At 50.4% G+C, this 21,739-nt stretch overlaps 1 protein-coding gene across 1 annotated transcript; it reads left to right on the top strand.

Annotated features, from left to right (window-relative positions):
- Window positions 1-515: 515 nt before the first annotated feature.
- Window positions 516-7,537, top strand: EEF1G (eukaryotic translation elongation factor 1 gamma). The gene is given in 11 exon segments (XM_075570073.1): window positions 516-662; window positions 2,328-2,486; window positions 3,025-3,088; window positions 3,292-3,372; window positions 3,375-3,433; window positions 5,236-5,379; window positions 5,504-5,633; window positions 5,756-5,948; window positions 6,490-6,662; window positions 6,789-6,913; window positions 7,271-7,537. Coding segments are annotated over 11 exon segments (1,305 nt in total). The 5' UTR covers window positions 516-644; the 3' UTR covers window positions 7,430-7,537.
- Window positions 7,538-21,739: the final 14,202 nt, after the last annotated feature.

Here is a 21,739-nt window from a genome sequence, read left to right as displayed (position 1 = left end):
TCATGCACATGCGCGATCTGTGTTTGCCGATTGCACATGCGCTGATCACGCACGCGCGGCCAGCGGGATAGAAAACTGGGACAGCAACCCAAAAAGTCGTGACAGAGGCCTAAAAACCGGGATGTCTGGTCACCCTAACTAATGCGTGTTTGTAGGACTTTGTACTCTCGTCTCAAACAATGATCTCGCCCTTTTAAAGAGCTTTGGCTGCGTCTGTATTTTTGCTAATGTTGCAAATTGGATTTTCAAAGTGACCCACATTAAGTGGCAGCTTGTGGGTTGTGTGATGGGATCCTATAATTTGTGATGTCATCAGTTATGTGACTGTCATATGTGATGTCATGTGTGAATTGTATCCAAACATAGACAAAACCCTGCTGCTTGTTCTCAGGAACCATCATGCAAAATTTGGTTGCGATATCCTAAAGAGGTGTCCCAATGCATAGCGAACAGACACACAGACTTCCAAAATAATATGTATATTCTGTAAATACAGTGACTATTCCTCTCTTCAGTCACCAGGTGGCGCACGTGTTGCTGTTATAGTCTCCGCATCACGACACCTCGTCCCCTTGTCTCCCTTTACGGCAGCTGCAGCCTTACGTCCACAGGCCTCGCTGTACGCCTCCTCCCTTTCTCCTCGCATGAAGATGGCCGCCGGGGTGAGTACTGTGCCGGTCCGCGGGAATCCGCCGACATCCGGGACCCGAGGGGCCCTCCAGAGCCGGGGAGCAGCTCAGCTTGGGCCGGGTACCCCGAGCTACCAGGGGGGACCCCCATTTCCGGCACGAGAGACCCCAGGAAACCCCGAGCCCCCCGGTTCTGGAGAGAGAAGGATGTCAGTGTCTTTATATATCTGTATGCAGAGGGGTGTGTGTGTAATATTCACAGAGAGATGGGGATGTGTCAGTATGTGTGTGTGTGTGTGTGTGTATATATATATATATATATATATATATATCTGTATACAGAGAGATTGGTATGTGTCAGTGTGTGTATATATGTCTATACAGTGTGTGTGTGTGTGTGTGTGTGTGTGTGTGTGTGTGTGTGTGTGTGTGTATATATATATATATATATGTGTGTATATATGTAGCGATATACAGAGAAATGGGGATGTCTGTGTATGTATATATTTATATAGCGCCATCGTATATAGCTATATACTGAGATGTGACATGTCAGCTTGTTATATCTATATCCACACATGTATAGATATATCTATATACAGCTAGATAAAGAGGTCAGTGTGTGTATAGTATGTGTAACAAATCCCATTTTAAATCAGCATTAATACTTTTTCCCCTTTATTGTATTATTGTTGTCGTATCTGTATATGTAATGCATGTGACCATTTATAATTCTACATTGTTACCTAAGCTGGCAATTGTTTGATGCTCCTTTTATAAATCCTAAAATCCTGATTGTGTGACTAACATGGCCGTCTTTCAGTTTCAATCAATCCTTCAGTCAGTGTAACTCAGCAGCTACAATGTATCCTGATATTACTAAAGTAACATCTATTACAGTTTATAGCTCAGACTACAGGGAATGTTGGCAACAACTCATCACAATCAGGAAAGATCTTGCACTGCTGGGGAAACTGCTATAGAAATCAAAGGGTGCTTTAAAGCTGCAGTTCAAGCAATATCCTACATGTGTTTATAAACCAGTTCTGTACTATGACAAGATACTTGTAGCATTTAAAAATATATATATTTAAAGACATTTTTAATGTATTATAATGTAACAAGCATTTTTTATTTCTATAGCAACCATCTACAAAGTCACATCACCTTCCTCTTCTGAAACCGACTCTGGCACACCCCTTTTTAACCCCTGGTCACATGATCTCCCCCCCTCAGAACTTTGCATCTTTGGTCCTCTTCTGCTGCACTGACAGCGATTTTATTAACTCCCAAGCTGAATCTTCGCAGATCAATCGGAAACTTAGCTAATCACTTGTCAGTATGTAGATTGTACTGATGCACATATTAAAGAGAACAATATATATATATGTTTTTGTAAAACGGCAGCATGAACTGCAGCTTTAAAACATATTAAAAATGGCATTAAGAGCTGAATTTGAAGAAGAAAAAAGTCACTATTATCTAATAGTACAGAACGGATTTATTTTAAAATAACCAATGTGAGATTTGACACGTTTTGCTGCTTTAAATGCAATATTAGGCGGAGTTGACGAGGTGTGGGCTTTTCATGCAGCCGGATATGAGAGGGAATAAGGATGTGGCTGTGGGTTGATTTTGTGTATGTCTCTTTTAGCCTCTTGGTACAGTGTATATATCTAGTCCTATTTCTCTCTATAGACGCTGTTTACATACCCTGACAACTGGAGGGCGTATAAACCCCTCATAGCTGCTCAGTACTCTGCGATTTCTGTTACTGTCGCATCTTCTCCTCCAGAATTTCAGTTTGGAAAAACCAACAAAACCCCGGAGTTCCTCAAGAAATTCCCCGCTGGGAAGGTGAGATGCTCTGCATAGGAGGGGAGGGCTCAGAAAGCTGAGATGCTCTGCATAGAGGAAGGGGGAATTGATGCCCTACGGGGCTAGGAAGCAGGTAATTAGAGAGGAAGGAATGTGTGGGACAGATGCTCTGTGGGATGAGTTAAGGCAAGGGAGGACGTGGGATTTTTTGGGTGGTGCGGCGATAGCATAAGCCCCGCACTCTTCCCCGAGGCACCTCTGCAACTTCAACTTACCGGGATTCAGCCGGCTTCTGGACGCGTCACCATGGAAACGTGGGGTCATGTGACGCGTCGCCATGGTAACGTGTGTCAAATGACGCTGTGGGTGACGTAATTTGACACCGGTTCACAGGAAAGGGGGTGGGGTTTGCGAGTGCTGGGGCTTAGCAGGCAGGGGGGCGTATCACAGAAACTTTGTGCACCCCTGGGTTAAGTTATGCTCTGTGGGGGTGTTTAGGGGGTGCTCTGTGGGAGGGGGTGTTAAGGGGATGCAGGAAGAGGGGGGTCTCCTGATTAACCCCATGTCTCATGTTCAGGTCCCAGCGTATGAAGGCAGCGACGGCTTCTGTGTGTTTGAGAGCAACGCGATCGCTCACTACGGTAAGGGACCTCTCCATTCCTGTGCCTCTACCTTCTCCCCACCCTGCTCCCCTTCCTCCCCCCCCCCTCTGCTGCTCCCTCCCCTACATTTGTTGCCCTCCTAATACCCCAATACTCCTTTGTACTGTCCCCTTGCCCCTATTGTTATCTCCCCCGCAGTGAGTAATGAGCTCCGTCTCACATCCCCCCTGTCTCCCCCGCAGTGAGTAATGAGGAGCTCCGTGGCAGGTGTCGTGAGTCCCAGGCTCAAGTCATTCAGTGGATCAGCTTCTCAGACAGTGAGATCATCCCCCGGCAAGTGCCTGGGTCTTCCCCACTCTGGGGATCATGCAGTACAACAAGCAGGTCTGTACACGCTATTTACTGCTCTATATTCTGTTCTATATACTACTCTACTATATATACTGCTGTGTACAGTACATTGGTCCTTGTGTGTGTCTCTCCCGTCTCGCTCTCTGTCCCTCTCCCGTCTCGCTCTCTGTCCCTCTCCCGTCTCGCTCTCTGTCCCTCTCCCGTCTCGCTCTCTGTCCCTCTCCCGTCTCGGTCTCTGTCCCTCTCCCGTCTCGGTCTCGGTCCCTCTCCCGTCTCGGTCTCGGTCCCTCTCCCGTCTCGGTCCCTCTCCCGTCTCGGTCCCTCTCCCGTCTCGGTCCCTCTCCCGTCTCGGTCCCTCTCCCGTCTCGGTCCCTCTCCCGTCTCGGTCCCTCTCCCGTCTCGGTCCCTCTCCCGTCTCGGTCTCGGTCCCTCTCCCGTCTCGGTCTCGGTCCCTCTCCCGTCTCGGTCTCGGTCCCTCTCCCGTCTCGGTCTCGGTCCCTCTCCCGTCTCGGTCTCGGTCCCTCTCCCGTCTCGGTCTCGGTCCCTCTCCCGTCTCGGTCCCTCTCCCGTCTCGGTCCCTCTCCCGTCTCGGTCTCGGTCCCTCTCCCGTCTCGGTCTCGGTCCCTCTCCCGTCTCGGTCTCGGTCCCTCTCCCGTCTCGGTCTCGGTCCCTCTCCCGTCTCGGTCTCGGTCCCTCTCCCGTCTCGGTCTCGGTCCCTCTCCCGTCTCGGTCTCGGTCCCTCTCCCGTCTCGGTCTCGGTCCCTCTCCCGTCTCCGGTCTCGGTCCCTCTCCCGTCTCGGTCTCGGTCCCTCTCCCGTCTCGGTCTCGGTCCCTCTCCCGTCTCGGTCTCGGTCCCTCTCCCGTCTCGGTCTCGGTCCCTCTCCCGTCTCGGTCTCGGTCCCTCTCCCGTCTCGGTCACGGTCCCTCTCCCGTCTCGGTCTCGGTCCCTCTCCCGTCTCGGTCTCGGTCCCTCTCCCGTCTCGGTCCCTCTCCCGTCTCCGGTCTCGGTCCCTCTCCCGTCTCGGTCTCGGTCCCTCTCCCGTCTCGGTCTCGGTCCCTCTCCCGTCTCGGTCTCGGTCCCTCTCCCGTCTCGGTCTCGGTCCCTCTCCCGTCTCGGTCTCGGTCCCTCTCCCGTCTCGGTCTCGGTCCCTCTCCCGTCTCGGTCTCGGTCCCTCTCCCGTCTCCGTCTCGGTCCCTCTCCCGTCTCGGTCTCGGTCCCTCTCCCGTCTCGGTCTCGGTCCCTCTCCCGTCTCGGTCTCGGTCCCTCTCCCGTCTCGGTCCCTCTCCCGTCTCGGTCCCTCTCCCGTCTCGGTCTCGGTCCCTCTCCCGTCTCCCGTCTCGGTCCCTCTCCCGTCTCCCGTCTCGGTCCCTCTCCCGTCTCGGTCCCTCTCCCGTCTCCCGTCTCGGTCCCTCTCCCGTCTCCCGTCTCGGTCCCTCTCCCGTCTCCCGTCTCGGTCCCTCTCCCGTCTCCCGTCTCTGTCCCTCTCCCGTCTCCCGTCTCTGTCCCTCTCCAGTCTCTGTCCCTCTCCCGTCTCTGTCCCTCTCCCGTCTCCCGTCTCTGTCCCTCTCCCGTCTCCCGTCTCTGTCCCTCTCCCGTCTCAGTCCCTCTCCCGTCTCGGTCCCTCTCCCGTCTCGGTCCCTCTCCCCCAAGCATTCCATTATAACCACTGTGTGACAGGGATTTGTGTATCCCAAAATGACGGAGCGGTAACACTCGGTGTCATCTCAGCTCTATACGTAACCTGTGTATGTGTGTGACACACCTCTGTGTGTGTGTGCGTGCGTGCGTGCGTGCGTGCGCGCGTGACGTCTCTTCCTTTGTTCATCCCGAACAGGCAACAGAGCACGCAAAGGAGGAGGTGAAGCGTGTTCTGACGGTACTGGACAGTCACCTGCAGACACGGACATTCCTGGTGGGCGAGAGGATTACACTGGCCGACATCACTGTCGCCTGCTCCCTCCTATGGCTCTACAAGCAGGTGCGTCACCTGCTCCCTCCCCCCCTCCCCTTGCGTCGCCTCTCCCCTGCTGCGGTATCGCCTTCGCCCTGCGCCCCCCCCCCCCCCCAGTTGCTATGCTCACAGCTTTCTCTCCCTATCCCAGGTCATGGATCCTTCTTTCCGGCAGCCGTTCGGTAATGTCACGCGGTGGTTTGTTACGTGTGTGAATCAGACTCAGTTCCGCGCAGTGCTGGGCGAGGTGAAGCTGTGCGACAAGATGGCACAGTTTGACGGTGAGTGTTAAAGAAATACGCACACAGACGTGTGTGTGTGTGTACGCGTGTACGCGCGTACTTGCTCGCTGCTCCGTCTCCGCATGTTTACGTCTGTACGTGTATCTGTTGGTTTCCTGCAGCTAAGAAGTTTTCGGAGCAGCAGCCCAAGAAAGACGCCCCCAAGAAGGAGAAACCAGCAAAGGAACCGAAGAAAGAGAAGGAAGAAAAAAAGAAGTCGCCAGCCCCGGAGGAAGAGGAGGAGATGGATGAAGCTGAGCAGGCACTGGCAGCGGAGCCGAAATCCAAGGACCCCTACGCACATCTCCCAAAGAGGTACATAAGCAGTGCGTCACGGCCTCCCTGTCCCACCCACGTGTTACTGCCTCCACCATGGGGGGGCACCACCTCCGCGTCCCACCCACGTGTCACAGCCTCCCCCATGAGGAGACACCACCCCGTCCAGCGCCTCCCCATCCCACCCACGTGTTAGTCTCCCAAATAAGGGGCCACCACCTCTCACCCACGTGTCACCGCCTCCCCAATGAGGACACCATCTCCCCCTCCCGCCCACGTGTCTCCACCTCTCCCATGAGGGGAGTCCACCTCAGATCGTCCCCTCCCTCCATGTGTCTGTACGAAGAGGTACCACTGCGTGTCTCCCTCTCTATTTCCTGCTCCTCGTGCAGGTGCGTAGCGAGGCATCTACGGGCCCCCGTACAACATTGTTGTATTGTTTGGCCGTGCATGCGCACCCCAGACTGCCGCAAAAGTATGTGTTGTTCACCCTAGAGAGCGTGGCCCCCGGGCTTTGCCGGGGCTATAGCTACAGCCCGGTCCTCGCGTCTTGTTCCATCACGTGTCTCTCTCATCTCAGCTCCTTCGTTATGGATGAGTTTAAGAGGAAGTATTCTAACGAGGACACTCTGACGGTGGCTTTGCCTTATTTCTGGGAGCACTTGGACAAGGACGGCTGGTCCATCTGGTACTCGGAGTATCGGTTCCCCGAGGAGCTCACACAGACTTTCATGAGCTGCAACCTGATCTCAGGTAATGGGGTGTATATACTCACACGCATGCACTTATATTGACACGTGTATAACATTTTATAGGTGTATATGTTTGTTTTTTTATGTGGCCCCTCCCCTCTGACTGTCCCCTCTCTGCCCCCTCCAGGTATGTTCCAGCGTCTAGACAAGCTACGTAAAACGGGCTTCGCCAGCGTCATCCTGTTTGGAGCCAACAACGCCAGCACAATCTCCGGGGTGTGGGTGTTCAGGGGACAGGACCTGGCATTCACTGTGAGTACTGGGGCGGGGGTGTGACTTGGCATGCACTGTAAATACTGCCAAAGGGAGGTAGGGGAGAGCTTTGGGCATTCCCTGGGTACTAAGCCAGGAGTAAGAAAAGAGGGTATGCAGGAGCTGGCACCATTCACTGTAGTAGTAGTGCGCAGGAGTTGCTAAGGGGGGGTTAGGGGGCAGCAGCTACTACGAGGGAAGTAGATGGCAGTGTTGGCATTTAACAGGAGGGGGTGTGGGGGGGGGGGAGAAAGAGAAATGATCTGTGCAGAGCATGGGGGGGGGGGGGGTGTGACTGAGGGAAGAGAGGGAGTGGCTAGTTTGACACCTTCCCTCCATGCTCCCTGCCTCCCATAGTTGAGCGAGGACTGGCAGATCGACTATGAATCGTACACCTGGAGGAAGCTGGATACTGACAGCGAGGAATGCAAGACCATGGTCAAGGAGTATTTCTCCTGGGACGGAGAGTTCAAAAACATGGGGAAGCCCTTCAACCAGGGAAAGATATTCAAGTGAACTGCTTGGCGCCCCGAGAAGAGCGACAGAACTGCTCTCAAACCCGACACCCAGAACCTTTTAACTTAATGAGACAGCAAAGAGGAAATAAAAACTCAAGTCAAACAATGTGTGTGTCCGTGTGAGCTCGGGAGCCTGTGTGTGCAGGAGTAAGGGGGACCACGTCACAGGCGGCTGTACCAGTGAATTTCAGCCCAATGAGCTAGTGACGGATCCCCGAGAGATCTGGTAATGGATGATCAAACACTATCCTAGACACACTGGGTTTTTTCTCCCCGGGGTTATCAAATGTAATCTTTGTTTAATGTTGCAATGTGTGAGCCTGGCAGCTGCCCTGGGTGCAGCCCCTTGGGAAGTCCCAAGTCAGACCAGCGAAGGAGGGCGGTCTGGTACAGGAGGGTTGGGGCAGGTGCTCCCCGGCGGTCTGAGCCAGAAGGCAGTGGCAATGTGTGGTGTCTGCTGGTAGAGCGGACCCTCCTGGTCCACTGGTGGGCACTAGGGTGACTGGTGCCGGGGGGGGGGAGTGGGGGTTCTATAAAATGGGGAAGGGCTCAGGATCACAAAAAGGTGAATGGTGATCTCCCTGCGGCTATATTGTGTTGCTCAGGAGCTACAGATCAGCTCCTGGGGGCTTCCCTGGTTCAAGTGAGTGTCATTAGTATGCAAAAACTAGGCCTTCATTACATGCCCATGCATCTGAAGTGTCAGTCCCCAGAGGGATCTTTCCCAAGGGGTGTCTGACTGGTGGCAACATGTTTAAATTGTGAAAAACGTGCCAAAATCAGCTGGTGTTGCTTTGCATGGTGGGTAAGACTAGTAACTAAGCAACAGTAAACAAAAACTAAACGCCCCTCTTCTGTGTCTCTTTCATAGGGAGCATTAACGTCATAATTACGCATAATTGACACCAACAGTGTCACATATACTGTACAGCATTATAATCCGTCACTGCATGAAGTACCCAGAGCACAATATTATAACAAGGTGCCGCAATCTCAAATGCAATGAAATGTCAAACGTGAAACGTTGTGATTCCTTTCAGTGAGGAATTACTTTCACTCGGCATTCGCAGAGAGCTCTCAAATAAACATTCCTTGTTACAGATGGTAGCAGATGCATTAATCATAATAAATACAAAGGGATACATAAAAAACACCTTAAATGTCATTTGTTGAGACCAATCCGGATTCTTCTCAGACCGACAGCCATAATACATTTAAATAACAACCTTCAAAGCTGGTAAGTGATTTCCAAAGCAATAGATTAAATACAGTCGCCTCTATAAATGAACAGATGGTCAATATCCATAAGCTCCATGGGGGTAGATTTTTTCCCCCCAAGATTGAAAGATCCCCACCAGCGTAGCTGGTTTGTGATCCGGCACCAACGCGAACTCCATGAAGACGCTAGTTACCTTCTCATTAGTGGATCCATTCTGCTCGTAGGTGAATAAGACAAAAAGCCCCAAGTGCTACATCTAAGGCTACGATTATAGTGCCGGCGACGTCATGCTGCAGTCGCTGGAAAAATCAAATTGACTTGACTTCCAGCGATCGCGACCAGGCCGGCGTGTCGTTTCTACTATACGCGCACGAGACGGGGGCATCACTATAAGCGCAGCATAAGGCTGAGCTCAGGCAGAAGGCAATGCAACATAGCGCACGCACATCCGTCGCAAATTTGGGTTGTGCGGTGGGAGTTTTCAAACTGAAAACTCCACCGGCGGCAAAGTGCAGCGTTGTCGCTGCGACATTTTGCTGGCACAACCCAAATTGAACTCAGCCAATAAAGGCCAACCAGCTCCGTAACGCGGTCGTTACATGCCCCCGCCACGCCCCCAAACGCCGTGATCTGCCTCCTGCAGTTTGAGCACAGATCGCAGTGCTGCAGGAGCGAGCTGTGGGGGTGCGAACGCTAACGCTAGCAAGTAGGCATAGCGCCCTGTCTGAGCGAGCCCTAAGGCTGCATCCATACTGGTTCTGATAGCACGAACTATGTCGCTCGCGCCAAATCCAAACCAATGGAGGCCAATGTGCATGCGCATAGTGAGCGGCGTGGCGAGACAAACTTGTTTTGCCGTGTGCCGGCCCGGTCACGTGCGTGGTTCAGCCAATGTGGACGAACCGCTCAGGTGATATCACGGGCACGCCCTCGCCACGCCCCCCCCCCCATCGTGCAACCCTGCAGGCCACAGCTCTCGGCAAATACAGGCGTGCCTGACATCACCCGGCCTAACTTGACAAATGATATACAGTGATTAAATACCGTATTGGCCTGAATATATAGTGCTATGTTTTTTTCCTAAAAATGTCCTTCCAAAAACTGCACTCGTATTATATACGCAGCCGAACACCTTCTATTTTCATGTAGAACACCTTCAAAACTTTGGGGTCGTATTACGTGCGAGGCCGCACTATATTCGGTCCAATACGGTAATTCTCTGTTGATCTGCTCAAAGCAAGGGTCATTTAGTTCAATTGTTTGGCCAAAGTGTTTTAAGCCTGCAACCACATCACGGTAAACAGATAAGTATGTAACTATATCATTGTCATGTTAGATGTAGCACTGAGTTTCTTTGTCTTTTGTTCCGTACATGAAGTCAAAATCCTAGTAACTCTCCTTTTGACACAAATATGATGTGGTGGGTTTGGGTTCGGAGATTACAGAGGCTGTGTGTCCTTGAGGATACGTCATTGAAAAACAACTTTTGTTAAGGCATCCCTCATATCTCAGTCCTAATGTAGTTTATAATCCATTTTTAAATACCGTTGCCTCATTGCTTCACAGTTCATACTCACACGTGTCACATTATAATCGACTGGAACATCATCTCACAAAAAACATCAAAGTTTAAAATCCTCATTCATCCCGGCGGTTCTAAATCTCCAATTTGTAATCCACTTAGTCTCATTTTGGCGGAGAAGGTTCTCACGGTCACCGCCTCTCCTCATTGCAGAGACGTGATCAAAAGGCATCAACCTGAATGTAGGGATCTGGTGTTTCAACTCGGCACATTGTCTCGCTACTGGCTGTTAAACTCGTCACTTGATCTTTTACTCGCTAGTGCTTGTTTAATCCCCGATTTATGTTGATTCATGCTCCCTTTGGGCATCCATGTTGTTTCCCAAATATATAGGAGATCACATGGGCACTTGATCAAATAACATATTTACTGTCACAAGAAAGTCTGTGTTTAATGGGGATTAGTTGGGACATTGGAGAATGATGAAAGATATTACAAGTCACCAGAAATGTACACCCTCCCCCCTCCCCCCCAAGCAGAAATCTCCATCCTTCAGTGATAACCAATTGTAATTATCATTCAATTCCATACTGGACATATCCGTCTCAGCCAGTCCGTGCGTCAGATTCCACCCTCCTGCATGGATAAGAGGGATGCATAACAAAAGCTGTTTTTTGATGATGTGCCTTAAAATAGGTTTTTTTTACTATGGGGAAAATGGATCCTTTGATGAGCTGTGAACTGGTGTCTTCATGGATGTCGCTTTGGTGCAGAGTTTGGGAGAAAGAAACCTAAAGCAGTGGTGGATCCTCCAGTCTTGGATTGGGGGATCTACCCCCATGGCGCTTATGGATATTGACCACCTGATCATTTATAGAGGCGACTGTATTTAATCTATTGCTTTGGAAATCACTTACCAGCTTTGAAGGTTGTTATTTAAATGTATCATGGCTGTCGGTCTGAGAAGAATCCGGATTGGTCTCAACCCATGACATTTAAGGTGTTTTTTATGTATCCCTTTGTATTTATTATGATTAATGCATCTGCTACCATCTGTACCAAGGAATGTTTATTTGAGAGTTCTCTGCGAATGCCGAGTGAAAGTAATTCCTCACTGAAAGGAATCACAATGTTTCACGTTTGACATTTCATTGCATTTGAGATTGCGGCACCTTGTTATAATATTGTGCTCTGGGTACTTCATGCAGTGACGGATTATAATGCTGTACAGTATATGTGACATGTCGATTATGGGTAATTATGAAGTTAATGCTCCCTATGAAAGCGACACAGACTATGGGTGTTTAGTTTTTGTATTTTGTTTACTGTTGCTTAATTACTAGTCTTAGGCCGAGTTCAGGGTGCATGCTGCGTCTGCGTGCTCCCGTGCGCGCCTCCACCACGCTCCCGTGCGCGCCTCCACCGCGCTCCCGTGCGCGCCTCCACCGCACGCTCCCGTGCGCGCCTCCACTGCGCTCCCGTGCGCGCCTCCACCGCACGCTCCCGTGCGCGCCTCCACCGCACGCTCCCGTGCGCGCCTCCACCGCACGCTCCCGTGCGCGCCTCCACCGCACGCTCCCGTGCGCGCCTCCACCGCACGCTCCGGCAGCCCAGCGATCTGTGTTTAGGCTGCAGGAGTCGGGTTGCGGCATTTGGGGGCGTGGTGGTGGGCGTGGCCAACGTGTCACGGAGCTGCTTCGCTGAACCAGCTCACGTGACACAACTGCTGCCCCATAAAAATCAATTTCAGATGTAGCGGCAAAATGTAGCAGCGACAACGCTGTACTTTGCCGCCACAATAAATTGTAACCTGACATGGCTCATTGAAAACCATGTCCCTGTTCCGATCGTGCGCGCGCACGTCGTGTAGTAAGCACCCCGACCTCGGCCTGTGGTCACTAGTTAGAAGCACTTGGGAAAGGTCCCTCTGGGGACTGAAGCTTCGGGGGATCTAATGTACGGACACGTAATCAATACATTTATACCATTTTTGTATACCTGTGTGTCTGTGTCTGTCTCTCTGTCTCGCTCTCTCCTCAACCTTTGTTGAATTTCAATAGGATGACGTTTTATTGATCCGGAGGAAACAATTAAACCCCTATCGTCTCATAAAGAGGAAGAAAAATCTTGATGCCAGTAATGGCAATCAGATGTCTCCCTGCATCAACATGCTTCCTATATTCAACCTCTCCCGCATATCCCTGTACACCTTCCCTTTCTAAAAAGATGTCTACAGCCGCGTTTATAGTGCACGACGGAGCACATGACGCTCGTGCGAAACCTGCACCGAGGTCCGAGGCGATGGGAAGGCGTGGCGGAGGCGTCGCCGTGACGTCCCGTGAGCGGTTCACCCTCACTGCTGAACCGCACACGAGACCCGGCAGTGGCGCGGCAAAGACAAAATTGTTTGTCTTTTCAAGAATCGCGGCCGCGCTTCATCGCTCGCACGCTCTATGGGCGGCCTCTAAAAGAAGAGGTTTGCTGTTCGCACCGCGCGCCGGCGAGGCCGCTATCACCGTGGCCTAACTTAAAGATATCTTTTGTATCTGCCATCAGTCTCCATGGGTAATGGATTCCACATTCTGACTGCCCTTACTGTAATAAACCCTTCCCTTTGATGCTGGTGAAATCTCCTTTCCGCTAATCTCAAGGGATGACCCTGTGTATTTTGTACTGCCCTTGGGATAAAAAAAAGTTCCCTTGAAAGTTTCTTGTATTGACCCTGAATAGATTAGAAAACAGACATTTAAGAATGTAAACAAATGTAATTTAGATAGCCTTTCCTAACCCGTCAGTCCTTCCACCTCCTTTATTCATTTGGTGGCTCTTCCCCGCATTTTTACCAGTTTCATAATATATTTTATGGAACGGTACTCAAAACTGTACTCCATATTCAAGGTGTGGTCTTACTAAGGGGTAACATTCTGCAGTCTGCCCTTTCATCTATACCAGGAGTGGCTATCCCTGCTTCAGCACAGGTGTCTCAATCAGTGGCTCAGTCTGCTGAAGCAGGGATAGCTTTAAAACCTGACCTGTTGGTAGCCCTTGAGGACTGGAGTTGGCCACCTGATCAATACCATGTTTTATGCATGACAATATCCTGGTAGCCTATGCAGCTACCTCCTGACATTGATCTAAATAAAACAGAAAAAAGTCATGATGTTATTGAATGGAAATGTGTTATAAAGAATTTTTACATCATCGTCTGCAATCTATACTGAGAAACAAATAAAACAAGCTGCAAGAAAGGCCCGCTCTTTACCTGCACCCCTTCTTTCACCTCCTGTCCATCGAGCCCCCTGGGATTCATGTTAAACAGAATTATATCAGAGCTGCAGTGTTAACGGCGGCGGTGGGAGGCTGAGAACGCTGCGTGTTCAATGCTGCACACAGTGTTACATATAAAGCTACTCCTGTATTTTAATATTACATAAAGGGGGTGCATTACCTATCTGTAGCCAGGGAGTGGCAGTGTGCACACATCTGTGTATATATATGTGTATGTATATATATATATATATATATATATATATATATATATATATATATATATATATATATATATATATATATATATATATATATATATATATATATATATATATATATATATATATATATATATATATATATATATATATATATATATATATAGCAACTGTAAATATTCCTGTATATTCATTTGCATGTCTGCAACCCTGTCTTTCACCATTATCACCCAGCAAACAGCACTTCCACTGCAGCAAGGGATTCTGGGAAATGACATGCAAATGAGCACACAGTGCCACTTTTTATCTCATGCTCACATTACATGAGCAACCCTTAGCCAATGCATGCTGCTTTAAACACAGCTTTTAAGCAAGGACTTGGGAGATGCAAAGTCAGTTAACCCACTCACAGACATGTTTCAACCTTGATGGGTATCATCAGTGTGAGGTTGGCTTGCTGACATTTGCTCAAATGAGATAAGAGAAGGTAATCACCACGACTATTAAGGTTATGGTGGGTAAAAAAAGTGACTGTGCTTTACTGTGGAGGATTTTAGTCACTTTTTTTACCCACCATAACCTTAATAGTCGTGGTGTGTATGTATATATATATATATATATATATATATATATATATATATAAATAAAATATATATATATATATATATATATGTATATATGTATATATATATATATATGTATATATGTATACCAACTGCATTTACGGTGTATGTATATAATATATGTATTTGACATCAGCATGTATTAGGCAATTTGGTGCATGTGTTATCTATGCTTGCTGTATGGCTTTATATTTACTAGGGGTGAGGCCGGCCTTGTAGGTTCAAGGGGTTATTGTTAATCCCTTGTTCTACATATATTTTGTGCTTATAGGCTTTTTCCCCCTTGCCTTGGGTATTAGGGATCCATCAGTATCTTCATAGGGGATTTCCCCTGTCTGATACATATTCTATCACAGGAGGATGTCAGGGTTTGTTTTAATATTTTTTGTATATTATGTGTGATTATTTGTGCTGTTAAATAAATCATAATTTTCTTTGATATTTGTTCTGAGTATACTTGAGTGCTGAGTTGGGACGCTTTTCTTTTTGTTTTCATTGTTATATTACTTCTAGTCCCTAGCTAGTGGTTATTATAGTACTAATTTAAGTACTCATTATTTGCTTAGTCTGTTGCAGGTATATATATATATATATATATATATATATATATATATATATATATATATATATATATATATATATATATATATATATATATATATATATATATATATATATATATATATATATATATATATATATATATATATATATATATATATATATACATACACACACACACACATTTTAAGTTATGGTGGGGAAAAAGGCAACAAGAAATCTCCACCATATAGCAAATAAAAAGATCACTTGTGAGCAAATTCACGTTTTAGGCAGGTCTGCACCCCTGCCTTTCACCATTATCACCCAGCATACAGTGTTTCCACTGCAGCAAGGGATTCTGGGAAATGACATGCAAATGAGCACAACGTGTCTCCTTTTGCCAGAAAAAACATTTTGCAGGCAAAAGGTGACAATTTCCCAGAATCCCTTGCTGCAGTGGAAACACTATGCTGGGTGATAATGGTGAAAGGCAGGGTTTTTGTATATATATATATATATATATATATATATATATATATATATATATATATATATATATATATATATATATATATATATATATATATATATATATATATATATATATATATATATATATATATATATATATATATATATATATATATATATATATATATATATATATATATATATATATATATATATATATATATATATATATATATATATATATATATAGCGACGTGGAGGAGATGATTGGGGAGGCTTCATCCAGCAGTAGGGAGACAAGGGCTGAAGATGATGATATATATATATATATATATATGAGACCCATAAAGGTCGAAACGGCTGTCTGTGGGTTTTCTGGGTATGCACCTTAACCCTGGCTGTGCTCAAAGCTGAGACCATGCAGCAAGCTTAAGCCTATAGGGAACCATGTTAAAAATGGTTTTTGAAGCAAAAAGTGGCACTGTGTTCCCATTTGCATGTCATTTCCCAGAATCCCTTGCTGCAGTGGAAGTGCTGTGTGCTGGGTGATAATGGTGAAAGGCGGGGTTACAGACCTGTCTAAGACATGCAGATGAGCATACAGCTATATTTACATTTGTATATATATATATATATATATATTTTAAAAAAAAATATATATATATATGTTGACAGGAGTTACGGTGCTGCCATGTTCTGCGGAACTGTGTCAGGGATACACAATGCTCTGCGGGCCGAGTCAGGGAAACACAATGCTCTGCGGGCTGTGTCAGGGATACACAATGCTCTGCGGGGCTGAATCAAGGTTACACAAAGCTCTGCAGGGCTGTGTCAGGGAAACACAATGCTCTGCAGGGCTGTGTCAGGGAAACACAATGTTCTGCGGGGCTGAGTCAGGGATACACAAAGCTCTGCAGGGCTGTGTCAGGGATACACAATGCTCTGCGGGCTGTCAGGGAAACACAATGCTCTGCGGGCTGAGTCAGGGATACACAATGCTCTGCGGGGCTGAGTCAGGGAAACACAATGCTCTGCGGGCTGAGTCAGGGATACACAATGCTCTGCGGGGCTGAGTCAGGGATACACAATGCTCTGCGGGGCTGAGTCAGTGATACACAATGCTCTGCGGGCTGAGTCAGTGATACACAATGCTCTGCGGGCTGAGTCAGGGATACATAATGCTCTGCGGGCTGAGTCAGGGATACACAATGCTCTGCGGGCTGAGTCAGGGAAACACAATGCTCTGCGGGCTGAGTCAGGGATACACAATGCTCTGCGGGGCTGAGTCAGGGAAACACAATGCTCTGCGGGCTGAGTCAGGGATACACAATGCTCTGCGGGGCTGAGTCAGGGATACACAATGCTCTGCGGGGCTGAGTCAGTGATACACAATGCTCTGCGGGCTGAGTCAGTGATACACAATGCTCTGCGGGCTGAGTCAGGGATACACAATGCTCTGCGGGCTGAGTCAGGGATACACAATGCTCTGCGGGCTGAGTCAGGGAAACACAATGCTCTGCGGGCTGAGTCAGGGATACACAATGCTCTGCGGGCTGAGTCAGTGATACACAATGCTCTGCGGGCTGAGTCAGGGATACACAATGCTCTGCGGGCTGAGTCAGGGATACACAATGCTCTGCGGGCTGAGTCAGGGATACACAATGCTCTGCGGGGCTGTGTCAGGGACACATAATGCTCTGCGGGCTGAGTCAGGGATACACAATGCTCTGCGGGCTGAGTCAGGGATACACAATGCTCTGCGGGCTGAGTCAGGGAAACACAATGCTCTGCGGGCTGAGTCAGGGAAACACAATGCTCTGCGGGCTGAGTCAGGGATACACAATGCTCTGCGGGCTGAGTCAGGGATACACAATGCTCTGCGGGCTGAGTCAGGGATACACAATCCTCTGCGGGCTGAGTCAGGGATACACAATGCTCTGCGGGCTGAGTCAGGGAAACACAATGCTCTGCGGGCTGAGTCAGGGATACACAATGCTCTGCGGGGCTGAGTCAGTGATACACAATGCTCTGCGGGCTGAGTCAGGGAAACACAATGCTCTGCGGGGCTGTGTCAGGGATACACAATGCTCTGCGGGGCTGAATCAAAGTTACACAAAGCTCTCCGGGGCTGAGTCAGGGAAACACAATGCTCTGCGGGGCTGAATCAAAGTTACACAAAGCTCTGCAGGGCTGTGTCAGGGACACATAATGTTCTGCGGGGCTGAGTCAGGGATACACAAAGCTCTGCAGGGCTGTGTCAGGGACACATAATGCTCTGCGGGCTGAGTCAGGGATACACAATGCTCTGCGGGCTGAGTCAGGGATACACAATGCTCTGCGGGCTGAGTCAGGGATACACAATCCTCTGCGGGCTGAGTCAGGGATACACAATGCTCTGCGGGCTGAGTCAGGGAAACACAATGCTCTGCGGGCTGAGTCAGGGATACACAATGCTCTGCGGGGCTGAGTCAGTGATACACAATGCTCTGCGGGCTGAGTCAGGGAAACACAATGCTCTGCGGGGCTGTGTCAGGGATACACAATGCTCTGCGGGGCTGAATCAAAGTTACACAAAGCTCTGCGGGGCTGAGTCAGGGAAACACAATGCTCTGCGGGGCTGTGTCAGGGATACACAATGCTGTGCGGGGCTGAATCAAAGTTACACAAAGCTCTGCAGGGCTGTGTCAGGGACACATAATGTTCTGCGGGGCTGAGTCAGGGATACACAAAGCTCTGCAGGGCTGTGTCAGGGACACATAATGCTCTGCGGGCTGAGTCAGGGATACACAATGCTCTGCGGGCTGAGTCAGGGATACACAAAGCTCTGCAGGGCTGTGTCAGGGAAGCACAATGTTCTGCGGGGCTGAGTCAGTGATACACAATGCTCTGCAGGGCTGTGTCAGGGACACATAATGCTCTGCGGGCTGTCAGGGAAACACAATGCTCTGCGGGGCTGAGTCAGGGAAACACAATGCTCTGCGGGCTGAGTCAGTGATACACAATGCTCTGCGGGCTGAGTCAGGGAAACACAATGCTCTGCGGGGCTGAGTCAGGGAAACACAATGCTCTGCGGGGCTGAGTCAGGGATACACAATGCTCTGCGGGGCTGAGTCAGTGATACACAATGCTCTGCGGGCTGAGTCAGGGATACACAATGCTCTGCGGGCTGAGTCAGGGATACACAATGCTCTGCGGGGCTGAGTCAGTGATACACAATGCTCTGCGGGGCTGAGTCAGTGATACACAATGCTCTGCGGGCTGAGTCAGGGATACACAATGCTCTGCGGGCTGAGTCAGGAATACACAATGCTCTGCGGGGCTGAGTCAGTGATACACAATGCTCTGCGGGGCTGAGTCAGTGATACACAATGCTCTGCGGGCTGAGTCAGGGATACACAATGCTCTGCGGGCTGAGTCAGGAATACACAATGCTCTGCGGGGCTGTGTCAGTGATACACAATGCTCTGCGGGCTGAGTCAGGGATACACAATGCTCTGCGGGGCTGAGTCAGTGATACACAATGCTCTGCGGGCTGAGTCAGGGATACACAATGCTCTGCGGGCTGAGTCAGGGATACACAATGCTCTGCGGGCTGAGTCAGGGTTCAGTGACAATCTGCAGGGTTTTCTCTGTTTATAAGGTGGAATTCCTGAGGTGGGTGTGTGAACCTGCAGAACATTGTAGAGAATTCCAGGGATTCTGGGACAGCATTTCAGGGCTGGAGACACACACATGCACAACTCATCAATACAACACACACAGTGACATCTACACACCACAAGCACATTCCGGGCCTAGAGTAAAAGCAGACACACACACACCCTGTAGGCCTTTATGGTCCTGTATCTGCCCCAACTCTTATATCTGCCTTCCTGGCCCTGTATCAGCCTTCCTGGACCTGTATCTGCCTCCTTGGCCCTGTATCTGCCTCCTTGGCCCTGTATATATCAACTGGTCCTTTATCTGCCTCCTTGGCCCTGTATGTGTCACCTGGCCGTGTATCTGCCTCCCTGGCTGTAAATCTGCCTCCCTGGCCCTGTATCCGCCTGTGTGGACCTTTATCTGCCTCTCTGTACAGTATGTGTCACCTGGCCCTATATCTGCCTCTCTGGCCCTGTATCTGCCTCCCTGGCCCTGTATATGCCTCCCTTGCCCTGTATCTTCCTCCCAGCCCTGTGTCTGCCTCCCTTGCCCTGTATCTTCCTCCCAGCCCTGTGTCTGCCTCTCTGGCCCTGTATCTGCCTCCCTGGCCCTGTATCTGCCTCCCTGGACCTGTATCAGCCTCCCTGGATCTGCATCAGACACCCTGGCCCTATAGCTGCCTCCCTGGTCCTGTATCTGCCCCCGTCCCTGTATCAGCCTCCCTGGATCTGCATCAGACACCCTGGCCCTATAGCTGCCTCCCTGGTCCTGTATCTGCCCCCGTCCCTGTATCTGCCTGCCTGGCCCTGTATCTGCCTCCATGGCCCTGTATGTGTCACCTGGCCCTATATCCACCTCCCTGGCCCAGTATCTGCCCCCTGGAACTGTATCTTCCTCCCTGGTCCAGTATCTGCCTCCCTGACCCTGTATTTGCACCCTGGACCTGTATCTGCCTCCTGCCTCCATGGCCATGTAGTTGCCTCTGTGGCCCTGTATCTCCCCATTATTTATTTATAAAATATTTTACCAGGAAGTAATACATTGAGAGTTACCTCTCGTTTTCAAGTATGTCCTGGGCACAGAGTTAAGACATATAATACATGTTTACAAATACAGTTACATAAATGGCGCTGTATCTGCCCCCATGGCCCTGTATCTTACTCCCTAGCCCTGTATCTGCCTCTCTGGCCCTGTATCTGCCCCCCCTGGCCCTGTATCTGCCTCCCTGGCCCTGTATCTGTATCCCTGGCCCTGTATCCGCCCCCCTGGCCCTGTATCCGCCTCCCTGGCCCTGTATCCGCCCCCCTGGCCCTGTATCCGCCTCCCTGGCCCTGTATCTGTATCCCTGGTCATGTAGTTGCCCCCCATGCCCTGTATCCGCCCCCCTGGCCCTGTATCCGCCTCCCTGGCCCTGTATCCGCCCCCCTGGCCCTGTATCCGCCTCCCTGGCCCTGTATCTGTATCCCTGGTCATGTAGTTGCCCCCCTGGCCCTGTATCCGCCCCCCTGGCCCTGTATCTGTATCCCTGGTCATGTAGTTGCCCCCCTGGCCCTGTATCCGCCCCCCTGGCCCTGTATCTGTATCCCTGGTCATGTAGTTGCCCCCCATGCCCTGTATCTGCCCCCCCTGGCCCTGTATCCGCCTCCCTGGCCCTGTATCCGCCTCCCTGGCCCTGTATCTGTATCCCTGGTCATGTAGTTGCCCCCTTGGCCCTGTATCCGCCCCCCCTGGCCCTGTATCCGCCCCCCTGGCCCTGTATCCGCCTCCCTGGCCCTGTATCTGTATCCCTGGTCATGTAGTTGCCCCCCTGGCCCTGTATCCGCCCCCCTGGCCCTGTATCCGCCTCCCTGGCCCTGTATCTGTATCCCTGGTCATGTAGTTGCCCCCCTGGCCCTGTATCCGCCCCCCTGGCCCTGTATCCGCCTCCCTGGCCCTGTATCTGTATCCCTGGTCATGTAGTTGCCCCCCTGGCCCTGTATCCACCCCCCTGGCCCTGTATCCACCTCCCTGGCCCTGTATCTGTATCCCTGGTCATGTAGTTGCCCCCCTGGCCCTGTATCCGCCCCCCTGGCCCTGTATCCGCCTCCCTGGCCCTGTATCTGTATCCCTGGTCATGTAGTTGCCCCCCATGCCCTGTATCCGCCTCCCTGGCCCTGTATCTGTATCCCTGGTCATGTAGTTGCCCCCCTGGCCCTGTATCCGCCCCCCTGGCCCTGTATCCGCCTCCCTGGCCCTGTATCTGTATCCCTGGTCATGTAGTTGCCCCCCTGGCCCTGTATCTGCCCCCCTGGCCCTGTATCCGCCCCCCTGGCCCTGTATCTGTATCCCTGGTCATGTAGTTGCCCCCCATGCCCTGTATCTGCCCCCCCTGGCCCTGTATCCGCCTCCCTGGCCCTGTATCCGCCTCCCTGGCCCTGTATCTGTATCCCTGGTCATGTAGTTGCCCCCTTGGCCCTGTATCCGCCCCCCTGGCCCTGTATCCGCCTCCCTGGCCCTGTATCTGTATCCCTGGTCATGTAGTTGCCCCCCTGGCCCTGTATCCGCCCCCCTGGCCCTGTATCCGCCTCCCTGGCCCTGTATCCGCCTCCCTGGCCCTGTATCTGTATCCCTGGTCATGTAGTTGCCCCCCTGGCCCTGTATCCGCCCCCCTGGCCCTGTATCCGCCTCCCTGGCCCTGTATCTGTATCCCTGGTCATGTAGTTGCCCCCCTGGCCCTGTATCCGCCCCCCTGGCCCTGTATCCACCTCCCTGGCCCTGTATCTGTATCCCTGGTCATGTAGTTGCCCCCCTGGCCCTGTAT

Source organism: Ascaphus truei, chromosome 14 (assembly GCF_040206685.1).
Source record: "Ascaphus truei isolate aAscTru1 chromosome 14, aAscTru1.hap1, whole genome shotgun sequence".
NCBI classification, from domain to species: domain Eukaryota; kingdom Metazoa; phylum Chordata; class Amphibia; order Anura; family Ascaphidae; genus Ascaphus; species Ascaphus truei.
Note: the sequence above shows the minus strand (reverse complement) of the source record. Positions and strands in the feature narration are given on the sequence as shown.